At 37.2% G+C, this 26,008-nt stretch overlaps 1 protein-coding gene across 2 annotated transcripts in view; it reads left to right on the top strand.

Annotated features, from left to right (window-relative positions):
- The window catches only part of LOC149069204 (tropomyosin-like), a 53,238-nt gene that overhangs the window by 2,387 nt on the left and 24,843 nt on the right, over positions 1-26,008 (top strand). For both annotated transcript variants that reach the window (XM_089251127.1, XM_089251128.1), the window contains exon 2: positions 15,287-15,412. In XM_089251127.1, the coding sequence (XP_089107253.1) occupies positions 15,287-15,412 (126 nt within the window). The remainder of the gene's footprint in view (positions 1-15,286; positions 15,413-26,008) is intronic.

Below are 26,008 nucleotides of genomic sequence, written 5' to 3'. Positions count from 1 at the left end.
GCCCCCCCCCCCGTAAATACGCCTCTGTGTGCACATGTTCTTGGCCATTCTTTTGGGCGATTTCTTACCTAATCCTTCGCTTTCTACTTTATAATACTCCCATGCTTACACACTTTCTGGGTTTCTCTCTTCGTCGGTCACTGACGTAGTCTTTCCCTAGGTCATTCTTTTGATCACTCCCACTCTTACACACTCTAGGTCACTCTTTTGGACCCTCCCATGCACACTCTGGGTTACCTTTCAATCGCTCACTGTTCTGGTCCACCCCCCCCCCCAGGTCACTTTTTTTGACACTCCCAGAGCCATAAACTGTAGGAAACTCTTTTAGTCACTCCCATGTACACACACAACCCCCTTATTACAACTTCTTATGATTGCTCGCTCACCTGGTCCCTCGCTCTCTAGGTCGTTCTTTTGAGCATTCACATGCTTGCACACGCTTTAGGTCCTCTTTTGATCACTCAATCACGTGGTGAGTCACGCACCACTCTCTCTCTCTCCTGCGTAAGTGCTTGAGAACTGACAACTTTCTGCTCCCTAAATATTTTCTTCATTTCGGCGCCTCTGGATATGTGTGTGTATGGTCAGCATAAAAAATTCGTGTCATCATCTTAGGTGGGAGGGTGAAGGTGGACAATCGCTCCCCGCTCCCCCCGTTCACAATACACATCTTCAGTAATTCCATGTAAATTGTATTGCACGTGCTAATGTTTTAGTACAAGTTGTGACTAAACTGTTCAAGCTTCTGGGTAGGGTGTCTTAACATCTCCAGAGAGAGAAGAACCATTGCCATTCTTATTTCTTCACTAAAGAGGGAGTATGACGTTGAGCTTATAAGAATATGCTTTGCTGGTAAAACTCTTTTACGAATACGGATTCCACACTGAGCCACGCGAAGACCATGGGCGGAAATACGGGGATGGGGGGGGGGGGCTTTTGGGGGCATTGCCCCCCCAGCGTCAAAAGTGGATTGGGCAGATGTAATGTATATGTGTATATATGAATTGACATCATCATCGTGTCCCCCAGCAATAATGACCGTGCCATGGCGAAGAATTTCGGTCTTTTACATATATATATATAAATGAGGGGTCTTCCAAAATTTTTACTATCCCTTTATTGAAATGTTTCTAGAGTTTCATAAATTTGTGATGGGTAGTTAAGGGTGTGTTGACAAGGGGTTCTTAACCTATTTCCAGCCGTAACCAAAACTCAACAAGATCATCTTCGCGAACAATGTCAATGTTTTTCGAGATCAGTTAAACCAGTGATGTAATGTGTATTTATAACGGGTCTGTAAATGGATTTGTACGACCCATTTCTCGGAAGCCCTTACAAATCAAATTTGGGCCGGGACCCGTAGTTCAAGAGCTCCTGGCTGTTAGTGGATTTTAACGACCCATTCCGAAATTCCCTGTGGTCTGAAGGTCGGAAGAACCCGTAGGTTAAGAACCCCTGTTGTAGGGGTTCGGAATACGAAAACTTCAATTATAGACACCCTGTATGTATGGTTTTGTAAAAAGAGGCGTATTTTTTTTAACGAAACCGTCTAGACAGAGTTATATAACTATTAATAAAAAATTGCCTAAAAAAAAAATGAAGGAGTATTATCACTCCTCAAAGAAATTTGGAGGAATGAGATTGTATATATTTTGATGCGTAAATCACGTATCTAGATGCGTGTAGGCGAACACTGAGAAAACATATGTGTACCTCTACTTCACCAAACGCCAATTCTGGCCATATCGCTATGTTGCAGTTTACTGCCATTAGTGAGATGGATTGGAAGTGAAGGCGCTGTCTGTCGGTGGTCACCTCGAGTTCGTTAAGGAAAATACCTTTTCTATATCCTCCCTTGGGTTCGAACACGGGACCCTGACAACAACCTTCACGATGGTAGACGAGAATCTTACCACCATGCCACTCGGGCACTATATGCGTACCTCTGGAGCGAAGAGGGTAATTAAAGATCCATTGGAATATAGTATTCTCGTTTGGGAAAATTTTCCTGTTCGGGCGTTTGAGTTAGTAAGAATTTTTCATTGCTCTATCTTGGTAGAAATATGGGAAGGCTCGTGAATGTTTAGGAAGTTAATGTAAATCCTGTGAAAAAAAAATGAATAGATTCTTCGGGAATTCGAAAAGGTGTCAGAAAGTTGCTCGGAGTCACTATGAAAAATTTCAATGGATAATAATGAGAACGTTTTTCATGCTTCGAAACCGACGGAGGTGGAGAAAATACAACGTGTGAAGCAACGCTGGGGAATTTATCAATGTATTTACTCACTGTGCTATGAACTGAGCAGATGTGTCAACATTCCACTGCGACAACAGCGCATGTCCGCATTTCTAGGTGCTTGGGTCATAAATAGTTCTTTTTACAGTTTTATAATCACAGAATTAATCCATAAAAAATGATGTTTAGCATGGGGAAAATAATTTTCTTCAGGGAGAGCAAAAAAAAACCAACTTCATTTGTGTTTGTTAGAACTTGTGTGAGAAATTCGGTAGTATAATAAGTTATTTTACAAGAAGTAATGAAAAATGAAAGCATTAAAACGGGTCTTTATTTTGGCATTTCGACTTATGAGATTAATTCGTTCAATTAAGTTACTTGTATAATGAAAATCTCGTGACTCAAATCATTTTAACTAGTGAAGAATGTATTGTTACTTGTTTAAAATTGTGTAAAAATCATGGTGCAGTGCCCTTTGTAGTAGCTTTGCTTACAAGACGAATTTAGTACTCATTAGGCTGGGCGCACACCGGTTAGATACGACAAAACAGCTTTAGACAATATTAGTCATTTTTGTTCATACTGATTTGTATGACGCAGCGTTTCGATTTGTCTGTCGAAGTGGTGTGCATTGTGCTATATAAATCAACATAAACAAATGACAACTTAAATTGACAACATAATACTCAATGACTAAGCTTGTCTAAAGCTGTCTTGTCTAGTCGTGTCTAACCGGTGAGAGTCCAGCCTTATAGTATTAAAACCCTGTCTTCGACGTGTTAAAAGCGTTGAAGGAGCTTTTTCTCGTACGTTTCATGTTTCGTAAGTCGAATAATTGATAGAAAGTAGAATTATTTTTTTGGGAATGATACAGTCTTTTCCACTCGAAATTTGAAGTACATACGTGGCAATGTGGAGAGATCCTCATAGGCCGTAGGGGTAAAATGGTTGGAAATTCATCGACAAATTGTAGATGTACGTTGAAAAACTGATCGCAAGGCTAAATCACTGATTACACTGTTTCTTATTAATATATATGCGTCATTATTGACAATGTGACATCGTGATCAACGATTGAAACAGAGATAGACCATTTCCGCTAAAGTATGATATTTCTCATTGTAATTGTTCAGTGACGTACATAAAGTTATTTTGTATTTGGGATGGGGGTTAACTGCTTTTTAGCGAAATCATGGAAAAACCTCAGTACATCGATTGCTTTCTCTACCGAATAACGGTATGAGATATAAAATCTCGCCACAGAGAACAACAGGCCTACAACGATACAATTATTCAATCATCATTTTCTTCACTTACAGTTAGAGAAATTGATGGCAGCGCTACACATAACAAGCATTACATAGAAACAAACTTCACGTTAGGTTCACAACACGTACACGCACATCCTAACATGTGCCAATTCGTTAGAAGTTCCGCAGAGGAATATGGACGAGGTGCATGTTTGGTTTAGTAGTAGTATAGCAACAGTTTTCAATGTTTCGCTCTATCTCTCTATTACTTATACGTATCACACACAGGCGAGAATAACGTCACAACTCAAAAATTCACGAATTTGAGTTAATTCAAAACAACAATTTTTTTCTCTATTAGTCAGTAATATTGACATTCCTGTAGCTACAAAACTGGCCGCTAAGCAGCAAAAGTTTCGTTCTTGTAGACAGCCTCTTTTGTATTGAAAAAGTGAAGTTTATTTTCGTTATTCTGCAATATCAGGTTTTTTTGAGTTGTGACGTTATTCTTGCCGGTGTGTGTGATATGTGGTGATGCGATGGTCCTGCCCGTGTATTAAAAATATAATTTTCATGACTTTCATGTGATTGCCATTTTTTCATTTTCCAAAAAAATAAATATTGTTTATCAATAGTGCGGGTAAAAAGCTTCCCATATAAATGTAGCCAAAGTAATTTTTTACGTGTACGTACGGGACCGTGTGGACTTAGAGAATTGAAAATAAAAAAATTAGGGCAAATAATCTGTGACCTAATTTGCTAATTTCTACTATGCTTGACCCTTTATTGGATTCGAAATTCTCTATATTAGCCCCTTTACAGCTATGTGGACACACTATTTACAATACTAATATTTGAAATGTGTCCAGCTGTCATACTTTCGCAAAAGGGAGAATTCGCTGTGTTATGACTCTAATGGATCAATATATGACATACCCATAAAAAATTCTCGAGCTGAGGAAGTTGTATTCCTACTTGTCAGAAACAATCAGCGATGATTAATGCGTTTAGTTTATGCACACTGTATATCGACGTTGCTATAATGTTATTATTGTGACGTCAATAACCACCACTTGTTAAGAGACATCGAAACTTATGAATGACATTTAAGTACGGATTTGCTCGTAGGGGGATAATAAAAATGTCCTGGAACCTTCGATTAATCGAAGACAATCTTACTCCCATAACCCACTTTCTCGAAGTACATAGAATGAGCATTAGGACGGTTTTGATACGACAAAATAAATTTTCTTCCGCAATGGGCAAAAAATCTGGGATCATTTCCGCATCGGTGATAAACAAGCGTTTTCTTCCCGGAAATAGAAACACGACTAATGATAGGAATGCGTCATCTCTGTATGATAGCATGTATTATTATTGTTTTGTTGATTTCTCTCTTCTTTTTCGGTGAATTAGCCCTAAAATATATATAGAAAAAAAAAACTGGTTTGCCAGCTTATATAGACTACTTCACCAAACACCAACTCTGGCCATAGCTTATATAGACTGGGATTTTCCTTATTTCCTGAGTAATGAGAGATTTAGAACATAGCTTCCCAAACTAAACGTTTCATCGCCTCCTTCTTTGAATTTTTTTTCTACTCATCACCCCCAACTCAAATCAACCCTTAGAATCCTGTACTAATCCTTAAGCTTCTACCATCCCCTGGATGCTTCCATCGCCCCCAGGGGACGATATTGCCCACTTTGGGAAACAGTGATTTAGAATAAGCATCTTCATTCGGTTGACCCACACCACGGCGAAATACTGGAGCTTCCTGGTGCCTTCGATGCTTGGGCCTGATTTCGTACTAGCGAGGTATTGATGTACTCCCCTAATTCTCAAACTTTGGCTAACCGCTGCTCCCCACAATAGAGTAAAAAAGAATCAATCTTTAACGCTCTGAAAAGGCGTGTATCAACGTCAAGATTCTCTGCGAAGCCTCTGACAAAGGATGGTGACTCTCCTAGGAGACGCGACGCACACTTTGAGAATCACTGCCCTAATTAAATACCTCCTACGCAAGTTGCATTCAAGAAGAAAAAGTATATATCAGAACTCTACGGATCAGATCATTGTATATATCAGAACTATACCCTCAGGGAAGGGATAGATTTTTTAATCAGAATTACGATACCGTTGCTTTTCTTTCTCATGGGCAATCAATCTTCTAGTGTTGTTAGCTCGAAAAAGCTCCAAGATCCCAATTTTGGAAGATTTTCAACCGATGAGATACTGTGGTTTAGGAAGTCTGCGCACTTGAAAATTAAATTTGTAATTGAGGATGAGACGCCTTTTTCTCAGCCCAACACATCAAAGAAATAGACCTTTGGATATTATGCCGAGCAATGTTATCCGGAGATATAATTTTCAAGCGTAATTTCACTCCTCTCTAAAATTTCAAGGGGTATATTTGGGGAAAAGAGGGGTACTTTTTTTATCAGTGAGAAATAACTCCATTAAAAATTATCTAAAATTTGAAGGAGTATTTTCACTCAACGAAATTTAGGGGTTAAATTGAACTCTTATTAACAACTGTTAATAAATGGAATAGCTTACCCCCGGAGGTAGTAAATTGTAACACAATTGACACGTTTAAAAAGAAATACGATAAACATGGGGTAAATCGAGAAGCTATCTATTCTTAGAATAAGACAACCATAAGTATTCTTTATGGGCGTTGTATAATATTTTATCTTGTGTGTATATTGTTTATAATTTTTGTTATTTGCATTTTTAATTGGGTTGCTGTATTTTTGAAATATATGACATCCATATTTTTATGGGCATCTTTTTCGCAGCCACCTTGTTGGGCGTTTTGCCTGTTGTGGTGTTGTTTTTGTATTTGTATAATTTTCATGCGCATTGGCGGACACTGATGCCGTGGCTAACTCGGAAAGAAAAGGCCTATTTCCTTAATTTTGTAACTGTTGAAATACGTGCCATCTACAAAATGTAAAATAAACTTTTGGGCTTGATACAGAATTTTAATAATTTTTATAATTAAAAATTTGTGGATACTGTATGAGGAGAATTTGAAAATTCCAGGGGTCCTGAAGGATTTTGAACATGGTTTTTAATTGGATATTTAATATCGTTAGTTATATAGAATATTTGGTTATCATTTTCTAAGTTAGCTTCAAGGAAAAATAAATAAAACAGAAATTTGGATTTTTTTTTCCCTTGTATCCTTATGAGACTGCTGCCTCCCTCCACTATGAGGGCCCCCTACACGTGTGTTGATATACGTATGAGGTACTTATGCTACCCGCGTAAGTAGTTTCATAATTAAATATGATAGAAATCTAGGTAAAACTTTGAAAATATAGTATTAGAGAATGTCTCAAACGAAGACATGAACAAATACCAACGAATAAAAAGAAATATTTTTTTGTAAAATTTTTATTTCTTTTTTAGGAACTAATTTTTCTTTTTTTTCCGTATAAGAAGGCGTTGGTGGGTGATGATGACGATGATGTGTGTCATCAGTATGTGTGTTTGTGTTTGCGTCATCAAGGAATTGAGTATGTTGTGCTGGTTGTCCTAGTTCTAACGCATTTCTGTCAAGGAGGAATGCGATACATTCTCCCTTTTTTTTTGTTCCAAACATTTTTCCCCACACATTCTTCTCCTTATTCCCTCTCAACCAAAATATTAAAAAAAAAAAATGATGAAAAAAATTGTGTTGTGTAAAATTCCTCACTTTTTTTCTTTCTCCTCTACTTGTTTCAGGAATAACAAGAATATTAGATTAACTATGATATATTGAGACGGTGTTTGCATGTTGTCCTTGTACAGTCTGTTTTTTTCCCCCGTCTCTCTTTTTTGTCTTCAGACATATTTTTTATTAATAGGCACGTAGATATACGTTACTTAGAATTATGGCCAGTGATTCTGAAGATACGAACCAGTGAACTGGAGATGGAGCTGATTGTTCAATTATGTTGCGTCCTGTAAATAGTCTCGGTCTTTTTCCATATAAGTGATCGGTATTCGGCGTGAGTATTGGCATTTCGGACGGCAAGTCTGTGTCGGATTCCGTATCAACGGAATTCACGAGTTTTCGACGGAGAAATAAAATTCCCTCCGAAACTATATCCGGGATGAGTAATCGTTGTTATTCGATTGTTCAAGCCGGAAAGTAGGTAACAGTGACCGACGCGTGCACCGGAGCATTGTAATGGGAAAGACCGAGCATCGTTTGTGTGTGACAAGGTCAAACATGTCACATAACTTTTGAAAAACCGAAAAAAAACACCCATCCATTCACATTAAGCTAGTTAAATTTGAAATGTACTGTAGTCAAAGTTCTGATACGACAGGTATTACAGTCGAATCCCGTTATAACGAACGCCAAGAGACCGGAGAAATCACTTCGTTAAAACGAAATTAAAGGAATTCCAAGTTACCTAGCATTGTTCCTATGTAAACTTATTTGGGGATTAGAAAAGTGTTCGTTAAAACGAGATTTTCGCTATAACGGTATTCGTTAGAACGGGATTCGACTGTATTCAAGAAAAAGCGTTTAGTTCATAAGAGAGAGTTATCATTAGAATTTGTCTGATGCGTATTATTTAGATATGATTGATTGGATATACGTGTGCTCACAAAAACTAGTAAAACTTGGGTAATAAAACGGACAAGAATTAACAGGAATATTTAAGTGTTTGAATGACGATAACTGAAAAACCTGGTGGAACCCATTCGATTTTGAAACTGAACAATTCGATGGAATGATTAGAGCAACACCATTCAATCTTAGCTTCGGTAATGCTTTTTTTGTGATTTTTAGTTGATGGATCACGATCGAAAACTTTGAGGCAATACATGAAAACAACGGAATTAGTGGGATGGCGGCTGTATAACCACGATTATTCGTTGTTTCATGTAATGATCGATGAAAAAATGGCTAACACGTAACGCTTCAATATGTATGATCTTGCTGTAATTGATCGATTATCACTATGTCAATAAAAACAGAAAGCCTCTGACATACGTACGCAAGAAGACTCACTCAATTTTTCGACTATCCTCTTTAGTTCGCCTTGCGGCGCTTTTATACTGAAAAAAAACCCTTCCAAAACGTATTCCCATATTCTCGCGAGATCCAATCCTTTCCTTTGGTGTCATGACATCACCAAATCATTGGAGCTGTCACTAAATTCGCCAAGTTTGTCGTCAATTTGACGAGATTTACAGGAAAATGCTTTAATGATTATTTACAGATGAAAGATGATATAATAAATGATAAATAATGACTATTTTTACATAAGTTCCATTACAGCACTAATTTACTCGAGGGAGGGGCAGGGGTCTCCACCTATGGGTCACCACCCAAATTTGAATCGCAGGGTCTTCCGAGATTGGGTCGTACAAATCCACATGCAATCCCGTTATAAATTCATTTGTAGCGGCTCTGGTTGCAGAAGCCTCTTAACGATTTCGGTCGCCGTGGCTGGGACCCAAGCATCTGAAATTTTTTGGGGCTCTCTTGAGAATGAATGAACGCTAGAACTTTATCACTGGACTTGTTTTCCAGCTCATCTTCGTGGGAGAGTCCAGAACACTTTATTTTGTGTAAAAAAACAACAGCATAACATACAAGATTTTTACAGCATATTTTCCCCGGACAATTGGGTACTGTCGCGATTAACAAATTTTGTGGTGATTACAGACAAGATGGGGTTGGAAGTTGGAGAAAAGTTTCTGGGTTTTCGTTAAGACACGGATGAATGCACACATATTAGGATGGAGGTATATTTTAAAAGCAATTTGAGGGGCCCCATGCCATCTCATCTGTTATATGAGATGGATCACACCTGTCATATTATATATACAGGATACAAAAAAAACAAAATGAGAATCTTATTGTGAAATATAAAATATCCATTTTACAGTGGCTTTCTTGAGCAGTGATTTCATATATTTATCCAAAAAAAGAAAAAAAAAACATACCGTAACATTAATTACAGAATGCGCAAGAATGCTGAAAATCTTTATACAGTAAAAATTTATGAACAAATACACGAGAAACCAAAATGATGAAAAATCAGAATTGATGAGAATTCAGAATTAATGAAAGTAATACATAATTCCAAAACAAACGAAAAAAATTCCAGAATTGATGAACGAAATAATTATAATTTAATGAGAGGAATAATTCAAGAATCAATAAAAAATTCGGAATTTCAAAGAAATAATTTCAGAATCTGAAGAAAGAAATAATTTCAAAATGTCTGGGGTGTAATCAGTCGCGAGCACCCTCAGAATTAATTTAGAAATTAAAATTTCCTACATTAAACCAAATTGGGCACCCACAGGTCTAAAACACTTCCGATGTCTCCGAAAACTTTATAATTTTGAGCCTTTTTTAACGTTAATAATTTTGAGTATCTATTTGGTTTGAGGTTTTGGCTCAGGTCCTCTTGGCCCACTAAGACGCCGCTGCCTAGTTTCATAAATTTCGAAAACCAAAAACTTTGTTATTTAGGAGTAACTATACAGGGATGCATAGGTAACAGGGCGCATGACATTTCACTGGTGAACCGTTAACCCTAGAGCCACACTTCCAATTAGAAAAAGTATCCATATAACGAGTAGCACTCAGATATGCCGTTCATGTTAAGGAGTGATATTGTTATTAAAATAAAAACCAAAAACTAACTTTTTAATATGGACACCCTATGCTCAAAAATCCAATTAAAAAGTTTTTGCCCTGTTTCTTCTGATGCCATCAAAAAATGAAAAATCCACTTTTCTAAGTGCGAATCTCACTGAGATATTCGAATCTAAATAAGCCGGAGGAAAGTCAGGAAAAATCAGCATTGAGTGTGGGTAAACGCGGCCCCCCCCCCCCCAGGAGGGGCTCTTGGGCCGTGCGACCCATGCGGTAATATGGGATGCCGCTCTAAAAAGGGTACTAAATCCGAGCTGAAAGGGCCAAAAAGATTTGTCGACCCAAAAAACGTAGTCATGGGCGCGGATCACCAAAAATATGTCCAGCACAGGTAGATATTTTTTCTCGAACCACCCCTGACTCTCCGCCCCACACTACGTCAAACTCGGACCCCTCATATCACAGTATCCGTCTGATTTTTTACTGGTGTGTTTTGCTCAGTAGGATCTTTCTGGAATTGCTTCTAACAGATGTCTAGACATATTTTCAGATTTCACGTAAATTTGCCGATAAAATCGATGACTTTGTTTTGATTAGTTTCATCATCAGCAGCATCACCTGCCATCTGTGTTTGATCAATATCGACCACGAAACATACTAGCCCTAGATACCCATGTGTGTATTCACTTATTTTCTTCTCTTAGATCAACACATTTTAAAGTATATATGAATAAATCAGCCGTGATATGTGCATTCAGCCAGTTCTTGGCATAGAATTAGCATTGCTCTGAATTAGCATTGCTCTACTAGAATAAACAACGCCAGATTTTTAACGTAAACGTAGAGTGGATTACAAAAAAAACCATTTTTGTATCAGCCAGAACACAGATAAGCCAAAATGATGTTTTTTTTTTTTTTTTTTTTTATCCATCTCATCATCCGGATGAATCTTGCATCTTCCAGCTGATTGGTTGAAGCCAAATTTTTACTCGATGGCACTTGAGGGAAGCTGAGAAGGAAAGAGAAGAGCTCGAGAGAGGCGCTTGAGCGTGGAAAAAAAATGATATCAAAGAAACTCTATACGTCCATTGCGCTCGGACCATGTGCGTCAAGATGGTAAAAAGCAGTCAACGTCTTACTTGAAGAGAGAGAGAAAAAGAGTATTAAAAGTCGGTCAGACTATCGTGTGAAAGCGGTTTTTGTTTGCGGGTCGCAGCCATCCATGCACAGCAAAGATTGTGGGCAAACTTTATGGATAGAGAAGTGGAGGGAGAAAACTAGAATATAATAACTTCTCTGTATATATGTATAATATAAATTCATATCTTAAGACATTTATGCGTCCTAGTCGAGTGGAATGTAGAGGGGCGGGCGGAAACCTCAAGTAGGCGAAGGAAGCACGAAAGCGTGCCTTTGCAGAAACCGTTGGGTTAGTCAATTCCGTGACGTCCGAAAAAAAACTTCTTCTTACCCTCCCTTTCGAATACATACATACATGCACACATATATTTATATCATTAAAATATCTGGCATATCTCGCCTTGATAAAGAAGTGAGTGGGTTAAAGGGGCTGTAGTATAACTGTGACCGGTTCGTTTCCCGTGGCCAACGGACCGGTCGAAAAACAATGATTGCCAATTATTATTAATTTTTTTTTCATTTTATTTATGTATTTAAAATAAAAAACCCGCTTATATTTTTTCCCCCTCTAGTGCTCATAGCTTTCTTCCGAAAGAAAAAGTTGTTTGAAACATCCTTGAGTTTTATTTGTTCAACGTGACCCCCCCCCCCCTTCCGTAGATGGCAGCGTTTGATATTGATAAAAAAATGAAAGGAAAAAATGTGTAGTTGTTATTAATGTATTCAAGATGTTCAAGTTGATAGACAGAACATGGGCATTTTCACTCACTTCGTAGATGAGACTTCCCTTTACCCATTTTATTCTTATCTTTATCTATCTATGTAGCTGTTGCTTTCTTTGACTCATGGGAAAAGGATGTCTGAAACCATTTCTCACAATCTAGCTGGACGGCCAATCAGAGCTCTTGCTCGCGTGTGATTGAAGAGGTGTTATATTAATTATTGGTTTTTTCCAAGATTTGAGATTAGCATACCCTAAATTTGTGAGATTTTGTCGTGTAAGCAGATGCTCGTTTTGCATGGCCGAATTGATGATTAGTCAGTAGCCTCGATAATCCGAGGTAGGCGGGACCGAGGCCACCTCGGATTAATAAAAAACACGAATTATCCGAAATAAATGCTTTAAGTACTGGTTTTAATTAGAAAAAAGACAAGCGAAAGCAGTACTAGCATACTTACTGTATTTGCAACATTTTAAATTGTTTCACCTCTATCTAGTATTTTTATAGCTTCTCTCTCTCAAACTTAGTTAGAAGAAAAAACCTTTCTTTTACTTGTATTTTATTTGAAGTCATTTTGCACCATCTCACGGAGATTATGAGCAGCACAGAGAAGAGATCTTATCTATACGATGGGTTTCAAAACAAGAATGTAAAAAGGGCGCGAAGATATGAGAAAGTGATTGAGAAGAGTTCTAGATGGAATGATGGGAATGAATGGTAGACGACGCTGACACACTGATGGCTTTCAACTGCCTTTTCAGTGATTTTACGTAAGCAATTGGGGGCAATGCCACTGTCCACCAATACGAAGAAAACGGTCAAACTTGCTTCTCTTTTTCAGCGACCCCCCAAAAGTGAAAATGGTATACTTCCATTCCAGGGAATTCTAATATTTTATTACACCAGTTATACTCATTATAGGGCTGGGTGCTGCCTAGTCCTGTTCAAACTGAAATTACTGTGGCATTTTCTTAAAAGAACCGTGAGGGAGAACAGGCAACTCTAGACATGGCCCCTAGGCTGGGATCTTATGCAGGGCATCCGACAAGACTTTCACGGGGGGGCCCTTTTATGATGAATTTATAGCGTGAAAAAGCAGAAAAAAAAATGTTAAAATTGCCCCGGGGCTGGAGCCTTGTCAGCCCACCCCTTGTGGGGGCCATGACTCTAGCCGTTCAGTCTCCGTGATGCATGTACGGTTAAGTATGTAGTAGTATTCTCCAAGTCTTCTGATCCCCAGGCCACCTAGAAATCGAGCTATGTGTCTTCGTGTGGAAGAGGGCCTAGCTCATATGGAACATTTAGTTGGGGAGTACGTCAATGCCTCACTGGTGTGAAATCGTGCGTAAAGTATCGAACATTCTTGGGCACTTCTGTCAACACTGCGATGCTCGCAAGTAGCAGGTTGAAGATGCTTAGGCTAGAGTCACCGTTAATACGCACGCACGCACACGCGTGAGTATAACGAATGAATCGTAAAGCTTGTTGAACGTGTGGCCTTGAAGCAATGGGTGGCACCAACGATGGTTTTATTTTAGTCATATAGGGTGGTGGTGGTCGGTCGAATTTATTCGTCCGCTCGTGCGGTGACGATGGTAGTTTATTCACTCGACCGAGTCATGGTTGACCGGAAACAACGGGGATACATACAAATGATAACAATAACAAAAAAATAAATAGACCTTTTGTCAGGATACGTTGGTTTAGCCGTTTGATAAATAACATAGGGCGAGAGCTTTGAATCTTTCTCAAAAATGATTTTTTTTTCTAGTTAGAACGGACAATGCATTTCGAAGCATCATCTCCGAGAGAGAGCCTAGAGATGATTTCGTGTGATATAGAGATATCACATTGAGAGACGAGAACAAAAAAAAGCAAGTTCAAGGACAGGAGAAGACTTTCTATTAGAACACGTGTGATCACATGATACATTTTTCTTCATTTGAGAAGTAGAAGAAATTGTGCATCTTTTCTTTCCCTTACATATACACTATGCGTGCGGGAGCAAGTTAGCGCTCTCTTCGTGTAATAATAATTATTATCTTTATTACCAGCTTAGGAAGGGCCATTTGTTTTCTCGGTGTTTGACTTTGATGTTTTCCGAGAACTGAAATAATTCGTACATTCTCTTATCCTTTAATGAATACTACAATAAATTGTAACATCGATCGATTCATGCAATATGCTGCTTTCTCGCAAAAAAAAGGAAAAACAATCAAATTCCTCTTCAGTGACGAATATTCTTGCCATTGTTATTTAAATAGCAACAGTTCAGTAGGAATTGACATTTATATCGATTTCATAATCAGGCATTTAGACAAGTACCGTGAAACCTACACATGGCAATTGACATTCCGTGGAAAAATGACTTCATATGAAGAGCAGCGGATGGTCTACAGCAGTGTTTCCCAAAGTGGGCAATATAGCACTCCCCCCCCCCGGGGAGCGATGGAATGGTCCAGAGGGGCCATAGAAGCTATGGGTATAACATAGGATCTTATGGGTTAGCTTGTGTTGAGGGGCGATGAAAGAAAAAAATTTCTGAAGAATGGGGCGATGGGACAAAAAGTTTGGGAAACTATGGTCTACAGCGCGCACTAAGAAATTCAGACTTTTGAGATATAATCTGTTAATTATGCTTATTAATCATAGTAAGTAGGACTAGGATTTATATGATTTTACATATATTTTGTGCATTCTGCATGTTTCGCTATTTGTTACGCGATAGAGCATTTTTTCATGCTTTTCAGTAATTTTTAGGCATTTCTTCATGATATTCAGTAATTTTGAGGGAATTTTTTACGATCTTCAGTAATTTTAGGGCATTTTTCATCATCTTCATAGACATTTTTTCATATTATGGGGTATTATTTTGCATATTTCAGCATAACAATGAACTCCTTTAGCTTCACTTCCCGCAATTAGCGATTTTGGCAATAATTGTCAATTTCACTTACCTTTAATATCGTTTTTGGCAATGATAGACAGTTTTTCGGTGACATTAGCAACTATTGGCAATTTTATTTGTGTACCTTTGGCATCATTTTTGACAGTGATTGGCGATTTCCTGTAATATTTCCCGTATTTCTCTCGAGAAAATATGGTCAGCCTATTTTATTAAAGCTGATTTTTAGGTTTTTAAGGCATATTTTCAGTTTTTTTCAAGGCATAAATACATTTTTTATGGGACAAATGCATTTATTACATCCCAGATGTACTTTAGTCTACTCAATGAAAATCTCGTTTTGAACGTATAATCTGAAACGTATTCAGTTATTCGAATATATTGTGTTGAAATATATTTTATTTCTAATTTTCCAGGCAGAGGAGGAGGTTAGGTCTTATCAAAAAACCATCCGCAACATCGAATCTGATCTAGACCGAGTTCAAGAAGAGTTACTTCAGTCTAATTCACGACTCGAGGAAAAGGATAAAATTCTTCAAACGGTAAGTTGAATTTTTTTTTCCTTGTAGTTACTCTGTGTTTTGTACCAATGGGTTTACTCAATAGTTTTTGGGACTGAGATCGTGAATAATGGTAATTAATATGATGCAATGCAAATTATTGTCTACGAAACAAGAAACGAGAATGTATCTGGTACGGGAGGGGCATAATTAAACCAGCTCAAGATATCCCCCCATCATTATGGTTTTCTCACAGATTTTACACCCACACCGACCTGTGTTATTCTAGCATTTTTCCGTCCGTACAAATACGTCAGGGCCGTAACTAGAATTTTCGCCGTCCGGGGCAAACATGATTCAGTCGCCCGAGGAAACATTATTTTGAAGTCCCCCACAGCTTTAAAATTCAATAATTTTGTAATGGTTTTATTTGTTTCCACCTAAAAATGACACCCCCTAAATTTTACCGCCCGGAAGAGTTGTTCCCTGCCCCCCTCCTCTAGTTACGACCCTGAATACATAGTACAGTTTTATTAAAATAAAACCTCGATTTTCCAACTCCCGTTTATCTGCAGCTTCGTTAACCGGCGTCGGTTTTATTATTGGTAATTCCTTCACCTAGTAATGTGAAAATTGTCATCAAAGTCCGAAAATTCTCTTAACAATTAAAACGGAAACGAAGCGAGTTTACAAGGACAAAGGAGCAGCAAAAAAGCTTTTCAGGAATCGCATGTTGGAAGCAGTGCCTATATTGCGAATGATGTGTCGTCACATTCTGACGTAGCGTCAGAACTCTGTTCGCTGCACAATCCCGTTCAAAGTTCACGTATGATCTAAGGAATTGAAATATCAGTGCTTCTGTAGCGTAGTGGTCTAGCACGCTCGCCCAGATTGCGGAGTGCAGTAGTTTGATTCCCCGAAGGGACATAAAGAATTTTTTCTTCCAGAATTCATCTCCGTATCGTAGTTATATGTACCTAATGCATCATAAATAATGTTGCTGAAAAAATCTCGTGATACATCTGTAAAGAAAAGAATGGCCATATTTTGTCTTCAGGACTGTTTTATGCATAATATGACCCTTTCGATTTACCAATGTATATTCGTCCCAATTACGTGGGATAATCGAGGTTTTTCCTCTGCACGTTTTCCTTCTTTGCATTAAGCCCTGCCGCTTTTGCATTTTTGTTTACTTTTATTTTCTATGGAACTTCCGCGATGTATTTGAAAACTTCAAAGCGGGTTTATCGACCTTTTCCCAAAAAAAATGCACTCTTTATAGTGCTCATCCGTTGTTACTTGAGCAGCTGCTGCTGAATACACAGAAAAAGGAACTAAAATACACACTGTGCAGTCTATACGAAATAATAATCTTAGAAGGAATTTTAAGGAAAAAGCATATACAGTAAAATATGTCTTCAACGGAATCGAAAGGGACCGAGATTTTTTTCCGTTGAACACAGGTTTCCGCTTAATGGAGGTTCAATTGAGATAATGTGTGAAATTATGTAACGGTCTCGTATGTAATTGAAGTACAGTATAATAAAAATAAATAACTTGAAAATAAACTAATTAATTTAAATGTACACAAAATTATGTACATTATTTACTCTATAATTACTAAATATTTAGGATTTCACAGCATCTGTATGAAACTTCACCCCACACTGTTCATCAGAAATGACTACATTTACGTTCTTTTTGACTTTCTCTGAAATTTTCAATGAAGGTGTCAATATTTGTTGTGTCAGGTACATCGTCGTCTATATTTATGTAATCCTCAGCACGAAGGCCGCTACTAAGATTTTTGTGGGGGGGGGGGGCGCAATATAATTTCGCTGCCCGATCACTGTAAAATTCGATGATTTTCCCATGGACAATTATTTTTTGCCGCTCGAGCAATTGCGCCCTCTTTCTCCTCCCTCTAATTCCGGCCCTGCTCTATTGCTATCATGGAAAGCAGCTTGCACACAATTTTGTTAAGTCATTGTATATCATTTGGAAATCTAACCATTACACTGATTTCTCTTATAAAAAGCTTGTTTTGGAAATCTAACATTATCCAAAACATCTGAAATGAAATCATCCAAATGAAATCTAATCATTTGGAAATCTAACCATTACACTGATTTCTCCTATGCTTGTTTTACCGAAAAATTTTGTTACAATTTCAGAAAACAACTGTTTCACTACATGTGGCTTTTCAAAAACCACAGCATCAAGTACGGTAACGGTTTTTACAAATCTAAGGGTGGGTGAAGTAGAACTCGCATTGGCAAGCAGTCATCGCATTAAAAATTTCGATAGAAGAACTAATATTTTGTATGATACTTTGGTCAATTGGTCGCGAAACAGTCGAAGTGTTTGTGTGAAATTTTCCGTTACAATGGTAAAATTTTCTTTCCCATTTCCGCGTTAGACAGGTTCCGTTTAATCCAGGATTGTTAATGTGTATTTTGGCATTGAAATCACGGGAGCACGATCTTTTCCCGTTAAAAACAGGTTTCCGCTTAATACAGACTATTGAAGACGGATTTTACTGTATAAGAGCAGTTTAATAATTTTTTAAATTGCTATTAATTAACTTACACCTTGAGTAAATAGGGACTAAAACAAAATTTTGAATTGAAAGATTTTTGTTCGCAAAAACTAATATGTACCTTAATAATTTTGTCCCTTCGAGTAAAAACAAAAACCACACGCATAGGGAAAACACAATAACAGACGTTTCGTGTTTTGTAGGCTACGCTCATAAATATGGTAAATACTATGTTTAATGGAAGAATCCCAAACCGATTACATAATGGAACCTCTTTATACCGTCATCCTTGGAGAACCTGAAAAAGTGACGAACGCAGAGTAATGTTAATAAAGAAATACCGAAATTCAGATGAGAAAACAGCAAACAAATATCGTGATTGTGATTTTGAGAGAGGGAAAAATTCAGCAGCAATTTCTGAAGCCTCATTTCTCGAAATGTTTTCAAGAATCAGTATAACACGAGCCTCAGCGTATTTGAGCCAAGTAAACGAAGATCCACACACTTCCTTATAATTTGTGCCATGTCGTGGTTTCCTTTGTTGCTGGTCACAATTTTCAACCTGATCTCGAGATGCTAAAAAAATTCATTAAGTGTTGTTCTAGGAATCCCACGTGTTTTCACAAATGCTATTTGTCTAACCTGAATATATCAATTAATTTTTCTTTTCAGTGTGAGCGTTTCTGGATGTCTCGTATAGACTCATAACGTTATGATACCACTGACGTGTTTATACCTCTTTTTAAGAAGAGGGAAATATTTGTTTGAACTAAAATTGAATCCAACTATACAATAGGTGACAAAACTGACTTTATGCGTCGAGAGTCAAAATACAAAAAATATTTTGTTCAGACATGTGTTCAATTGTTCGATATGCGAAGATTATGAAATTTTCCCACGAAAGGGCCGAAAAATCAGGGTAGAGTATAAAATTGGTGTTTTTATATTAGGGCGGTATTAACGTTAGTTGCCCTATCTTCCATACGAGACAAACAAAAACTATGACAGTGCATAAAATTCAGCGACACTTCAAGAGGGTGGTGGTAAAAAAAAGGTTCTGTGACTGTGCGGTCGTGTGGGCATCGTGCTTAAATCGCATCACGAAGGTCCAGGTTCAAACCCCATTGGCGGCACAGTGGTGGTCGGCTGAAGCTGTTTTCTACGGTTTTCTAGCTTCGAGGAGAGAATGCTACTCGGGGATCGCGCATTTGAAAAATTCTCTCCATAGGCAGCAGGCAGACCTTCAACACGATACTTACATAATATGGAAAATTAGACATTAGCCATTTTTGCTTCAAAATATGCATGGCAGATGGCAGCACCAGTAATACCGAGTGGCGTGGTGGTAAGATGCTCGTCTACTGAAGGTTGCCGTCAGGTCCCAAGTTCGTTCCTGGGGGAAAATATAGATAACAAAATATTTTTCCTAATGAGCTTGAGGCAACCATCGATAGATAGATAGCGCTTTCATTTCCAACCCAACTTGTTAACGGAAGTAAATTGCGTATAGCGATATGGCCGGCGTTGGTGTGTGGTGACATAGTAGTACACGAAACAAGAGCATAACTCTGACACCATGAAAATGTTAGAACTACACATGCATGAGCGTTAGAAATTCCACAGAGGTTTACGACATGAAATTTATGGGCTTGTAATAGTATAAAATGTTCAAGTGTACAGTCGAATGTCGTTATAAAAAACTCCACGAGACCGGAGAAATCACTTCGTCATTACGAAATTCCGTCAAAAAGGAATTCCAGGTTTTTGCATTGTTCCTATGTAGACTTATCTGGGGAATTAGAAACAATCTTCGTTAAAACGAGATTTTCGCTATAACGGTATTCGTTAAAACGGGACTCGACAGTATTCTGAAGTTTGATTGAATGTTGCTTCTTTAGTCATTTTTTTTCATGATATACACTTCATAAAAAATTGATTGAAATATGATTACCTGGAGGTGTCAAAAGTTCATTCGTTCACAAAAAGTGTGTATGTCAATGATGCGAAACACCTTCCACTCTTCTGGTGTGTTTTTTATATCATGTGTATTACGTTTTCTGTATATACGAGTATATATTTTTCTTTAGTTCTCACCTGCCTCTAACGATATTTTGATGATGATTGTACCAATCATTATGAGGTAGAAAGAGAAAAAAATATTTTATTTTTTTCTTCTTTAGTTTGATCAACTTTACTTGTCAATAATATCAACTCTTCATCAACAAAAAACAACATAAAACAAAAAACATTTTTGAATACATCCCATACATCACAATCCAAATCATAGCACAAGTTTCTGAAAAGGGGGGGGGGGGGGAGAAACCGTACGCCATGTAGCCTACATGTATAGCTACAGTATTTTAAAACTGAACTTATTTCTAACCCAACTTCCCATTACAGGGGTTGGTTTGTGAGAAAAACAGAGAACAGACTGTGTGTGTGTGTGAATAATTATCATACATGAATGTACATTGAGTTTTTTATTTGGCTGTGTGCGTGGGAGCAATCAAAGCACACAATTAGATTTTTCTTCTCTCCTCTACTATTAGGATGCCACAAGTGATCACAAGCATAAAAATATTCTCCAGAACTTTTTGGAAGAATGTTGCCATTCACATATTCTTTGAAGAATACAATTTATGAGTGTCTGACGAAAAAAAAAAAAAGAGACATCGCTGTCGAAAGATGCGGATGTTATCGTTTCTCTCATTTAACGAGAGATGCCCCCTCCCTCATTAAATTAAGGAAAGTTACGAAAGTTGTTTCTAGGATTTCCTACTCCACCGATAAGATGGAGAGTTATTTTAATTCGTCTTATCAGAGCCTGATCAAAGATGTTTGCCGCTCTAGGTCAGAGTGAATTCGTCTTATGAGGGCTCTGTGTCCTGCATATAATATAATATGTATCGTCCTACGAATGGCCGACTTTCGAATGTTTCGAAGAGAAAGAGAAAAACACCACTCAAGACACGCGCGCACATAAAATAGATTGGACCAATTAAGTTACTCCCTTGTAGCTGCATGTATGTGTGTATATGTAACTGTGTGTTTTTCTTTTGGACGTTCTCTTCTAATTTTTCTGAGCGCTGTTTATATCGTCCTACTTTAGGAACTTCGTTCCTCTTACCCTTTTTCGAAAAAGGGACTAGTGGGCAAAAAAAATGTCTATGTCTCATTCAAATATTTCAGCATAAGGACTACAATTAAATACTCTGTTAGGTCAGGCAGTGACGTATTAACGGGTAGTCAGATTCATTTTTTCTGGAATTACTATTTCTTTTTTTCAATAATTCTGAAAATTTTAATTTTTTCTGAAATTATTTCTTCCTTTCAATAATTCTTAATTTTCAATACTCTGAAATTATTTTTTTTTTACATTGGTTCTAAATTTTTCATCATCTCTGAATTTCCACTAATTCTGAAATTCCCATTCTTTCTGAATTTTCATTTGTTCTGAAATCTTTTCTTACAATAATTCTGAAAATATTTCTATCATTAATTTTGAAAATACTTTTATCATTAATTTTGAAAATACTTTTATCGTTAATTTTGAAAATACTTTTATCGTTAATTTTGAAAATACTTTTATCGTTAATTTTGAAAATACTTTTATCGTTAATTTTGAAAATACTTTTATCGTTAATTTTGAAAATACTTTTATCGTTAATTTTGAAAATATTTCTATCATTAATTCTGAATGTTCAACAATTGTGAAATTATTTGATTCATATATTCTACCTTTTCAATAATTTTGAAATCATTTCTTTCATTAAATTGTCATAAAATTATGTAAGAATTACCCCGTATCCGCCTATGTAAAGGAGTACTATGAAAAAGGCAAAAATTGACCAAAGACTAAAGTGAACAGCTCCAAAATTGGATAAATTAGAATATTTACATGGAGATAAGGTATTGGGGTACAGAACCGCAACTGGGGGTAGGGGTAGCAGGTGGGCTTTGATGCCCCGGGCGCTGGACCAAAGGGGATTTGAGCCCCCTTTGGTCTAGCCTTTCTTGAATTTGAGCTCAACACTACTATAGGGCTCCACAGTATGTGCTTGCCTCAGCTGACAACGCATCTAGTTGTGGCCCTGCTGGAGTATATCATTGCTAAATTAATAGTCTATTAAAGCTGGTGTTGACATAACCCAGTTGAGTTCGTAGGTGCCCCATTCCACATTTGTGATTTTGTCAGCTCATTTTTGTGTCTGATACATGCAGATGGTAAAGATAAGTACCTAGAATGGCCAGACTGTTCAGTCTGATGCTATGTCTTGCACTGAAAGAATGCGTACTCTGAAAGCATAGGTTCCTTCTTTTTTTTTACAATGCATTTTCTATATTATTTGAATTTTATATGAATTTTACATTCCATGGAACTGGTTCGAAAACCTTCTGAAAGAAAAGTGGAGATACATTTGGGAAAGATTCCGAGTTTGGACATGAGTGTATTGGGCTCGAGTAACAGTAATTCTGATGATAATTGGCGCTAAAATTTAGCCCACGATGCGCGAGGTATCACTGTACACGTTTCCCCCCCATGAATTTCAACCTTTCGAGTGATGATGCGTCTGTTCTAAGCAATCATCTTTATTTTTTTCAAGTCAATTTTTTTTTCAGATACAGTGAACAACTGAATATGCTATGCTTTGAAAAAAAAAGTTTTTCCACAAATCGTTATTACTTTGTGAATTTACTTTGTGTTAAATGTTCACCATTTATTTGGATATTTTATCATCATATTTTGACAGTCTTGTAACATTTGATTTTCTTTTTTCTCCCCCTTGACATACTTTCAGCGTAATCTTTCATGCTGTCGTGCGCATTTCTATTCAAATGATATAACAAAAAAAAAAAAAAAAATTCATAAACTAGAAAACATTTCAGGTATTGTTTGAAAAAGCTATTGTTACCAGATTATGATTTTTAAAAACTTAAACATGCAAAAGCATTGTTGTTCCCATAATAATGCGGGGGGGGGGGGGAGAAAAGTTTCTATAATTCCTGTTTGAAAACAGCATTACAGTTTTATTGTTTGCAGACGGCTTTGTTACTGCATTGTTGTTGAAAGAAACCGTTTTGGGAAAGAAACCATTTTGTGATTGAGAGAGTGATCGATTGAAATTGCTGCATTTCTTAATCCATTATTAGGGCCGTTATTTAAAAATTCGTTCTGTTTTTACTGTAACAACACGCATAAATGGATACAGACTCCTCGAACGGGGAAAGGGGGCGAATGCCCATTTCCCGCCCTCCCACCTCTGCCAATAATACAAATTTTCTACTGTACGGAGGAGGGAGAGGAGATATCCCTCCTCACCCTCCCTCTGCATCCGCCTATGACAACACACACGTAAGCCGTAAGCAATAGTGGATCGATTTGAACATAAAAATATTGTAGGCGTACTATGCATATCTTTTTCTTATTGGTGCCTATGCTGTATACGCAGTGTTTCTCAACCTTTCTATAAACAAGGGCCAGTAAAATGTCTGAAATAATTTGACGGACCACTTTTGTCCCGTATTACGGGACATTTTTGTAATTTCCGTTGTTTCGATCTTTTTTATACATTTGTCTCGTTTTTTCAACGATACTTATTTGAATTTGAAAAAAAAATTAACTAAAGTCGTGAATATACAGCGTTTTTATAATACAGTGAAACATCGCTACAACGGTTACTTGGTACAACGAGAGAGATAAATCCCTATACAACGATATTTTTTCAAATCTTGTTTGGAAAAGTCTATACGCTAAAGTTAAACTGCTACCTCTCGATATAATGATTAATCCCTCTGAAACGATATTTTTTCTTGGTCCGGAAAGTATCGTTATATCGAAGTTTCACTGTATAAGCCTATATTATGATAATTGTGGAAAAAATTCTAAATACTCATCTCATATTTAACAGTTTAACGTTTTATTCAAAATTTTGTTTTTTTGGAATTTTAATTATGATTGTGCCTACCTCTGACAAGGTTTTTGATGACAATTGGTGATGTCCCGCATATTGTACGAATTATTATTTAAGATCCCAGTTTAAAGAGTTTTATTTTTCTTAATGAAATATGGTCATTAGATCATTTGAATTTTTTTTTGTGAAATACATTTTTGTTTCTGCGACCTGTTGCGCCCTTTATTTCCACATGCTTCAGCAATTTTAGCAGTAATTAGCATATTGCATTAAAAAGCGATAAATTGCAATTTTCGGCAAAATTGATTGATTTATTATTAAATTATTTGTATTTAGAATCGCAACTTCTGCATTCTCCTCGATGGTGAACCTAAGTATGAATGTACAATTTTATTTGAACCCATATGGATATTATTCTCATCAAATACAACGGTTAATAATTTTATCAAATCCTCCTGCGGACTACCTATGTCGTGGACCATAGGTTGAGAAACGCTGCTGTACAGTATTCACGTAACATATATACATAAAGCATAAACAAGTTACTTATTAATCAAAATTCAAAGATATTTGCAAAACCATCGTTCAAAATTTTCAATTACATCAAAATTTTAATTTAAATCAATTAAATTATACCCTTAAATGTGTAGGTTTGCACACGTGCAAAGTGTTCTTCCAGCGTTAATTACTGCAGCAGTTTGACGATAAAAATTCAGAATCGCTTTGCACACAAGGGGGGGGGGTGAGGTTATATGTTTTTCCATTTTTATATATATTTTGAATTTGCTGTTAGATGTCCTAATAAACGACAACAACTCTATGTTGCAGAGCATGTGTGGCTGGGATTTCGCTAATTTGTTTAAATGTTTTGTTTGCATTTCTTTTCTTTTTTACCTTGAACTTTGCAATCCAAATTTTATTTCTTATTATAGCTTGAATCACGAAGAAGATACTTATATATATTTGGAAAGTAATATTACTTTTATACATTTATTTTACATGCGATTTTTGAGGCTCTGTACGTCCTCTTTGAGACCCTGTATAAGCGACACCACACTAGAAATATCTTTAGTGTGGTGTTGGCATGGCCGCAACTAGACACTTTTTTTCAATCGGGACAAGAACGAATTTTGGCACTCACATGTAATGTAGAAGAAGCAGTTAAATGGTGCATTAGGTGCTCCCTTTCATCCAGTGCCCGGGGCGCAAGACCCGCCTGCTCCTTCCTAGTTGCGGGCCTGGGTGTTGGTATAAGCAGTATAATTCGAAATAGATTTTTAAAATGATTTTTCCGGCATTCAAAATACGTGTCATTAAGTATGAAAGAAATTATCAGCTCGAAAAAAAATTGAGCACGCACACACACATTTGAGTTAAAATTTCAGTTAAATTTGTATGAATGGATGCTACGTAAACTATGAAGAGGTGGTTTTGTTAAGGCAGTTGAAGTCAGAATCAAGATTGCTCTTTATCAGATACTCGGCCCTGTTCGAAAGTAATCCATGGCAGACGTGGTTCGAGACAAAATCTCACCCGTGCAAGGCATCGTAACCCCTCTTGTGGAAACCTGTAAAACGACCCTAGAAACTCACTGCGGTTTTTCCAGTTACGTAGATGAAATATACCAAAAATCAGTCTCTTCTGCGAATCATTCTATCCAATACATTCGTAGTTTCAAATTTCAGAACATTAAAAAAAAATTTCTGCAATCATTTTTTTCCATCTTTCATTCTTGATTTTCCATCCCTTTTACTGTGGCACCCCGTATGGACGTTAGACGTGAAGTTATTGGAAATTTTGTTGGAAGGCTCAAACCCAATATTTCTATATGTGCTATAGAGATGATGGAACATTTGGGGGGAAAGTGGGTCCACGTACCGGACCACGACCTCCTATATAACCTTATATCGGTTATCTAGGTGGTCGTGACCGGACACGAGTTTACGCCTATGGCGTCTCGTGTGGCCGCACGGATCGCACTGGACTAGAGCTGTCCCTAATCTAGGGGGCCCTTCCGCGAGACGAATGAATGTGTCTGAAGATTTTTATAAATCTACTATTGAATATTACAAAACAAAATATATAATAGTAACAACCACTGCTATTGCTGCAAGTGTGGAGGCCTTAAAAAGCATGCGGTCGCATCTGAAACATGTCGTTAAGCAGGGCTACAAAAGGAAATTTTAC

The sequence above is a fragment of the Pholcus phalangioides genome, unplaced genomic scaffold (assembly GCF_987345545.1).
Source record: "Pholcus phalangioides strain wild (caught in Gottingen) unplaced genomic scaffold, Ppha-v1.0 ptg000024l_1, whole genome shotgun sequence".
NCBI lineage: Eukaryota > Metazoa > Arthropoda > Arachnida > Araneae > Pholcidae > Pholcus > Pholcus phalangioides.
This window is presented reverse-complemented; position numbering and strand designations above follow the sequence as displayed.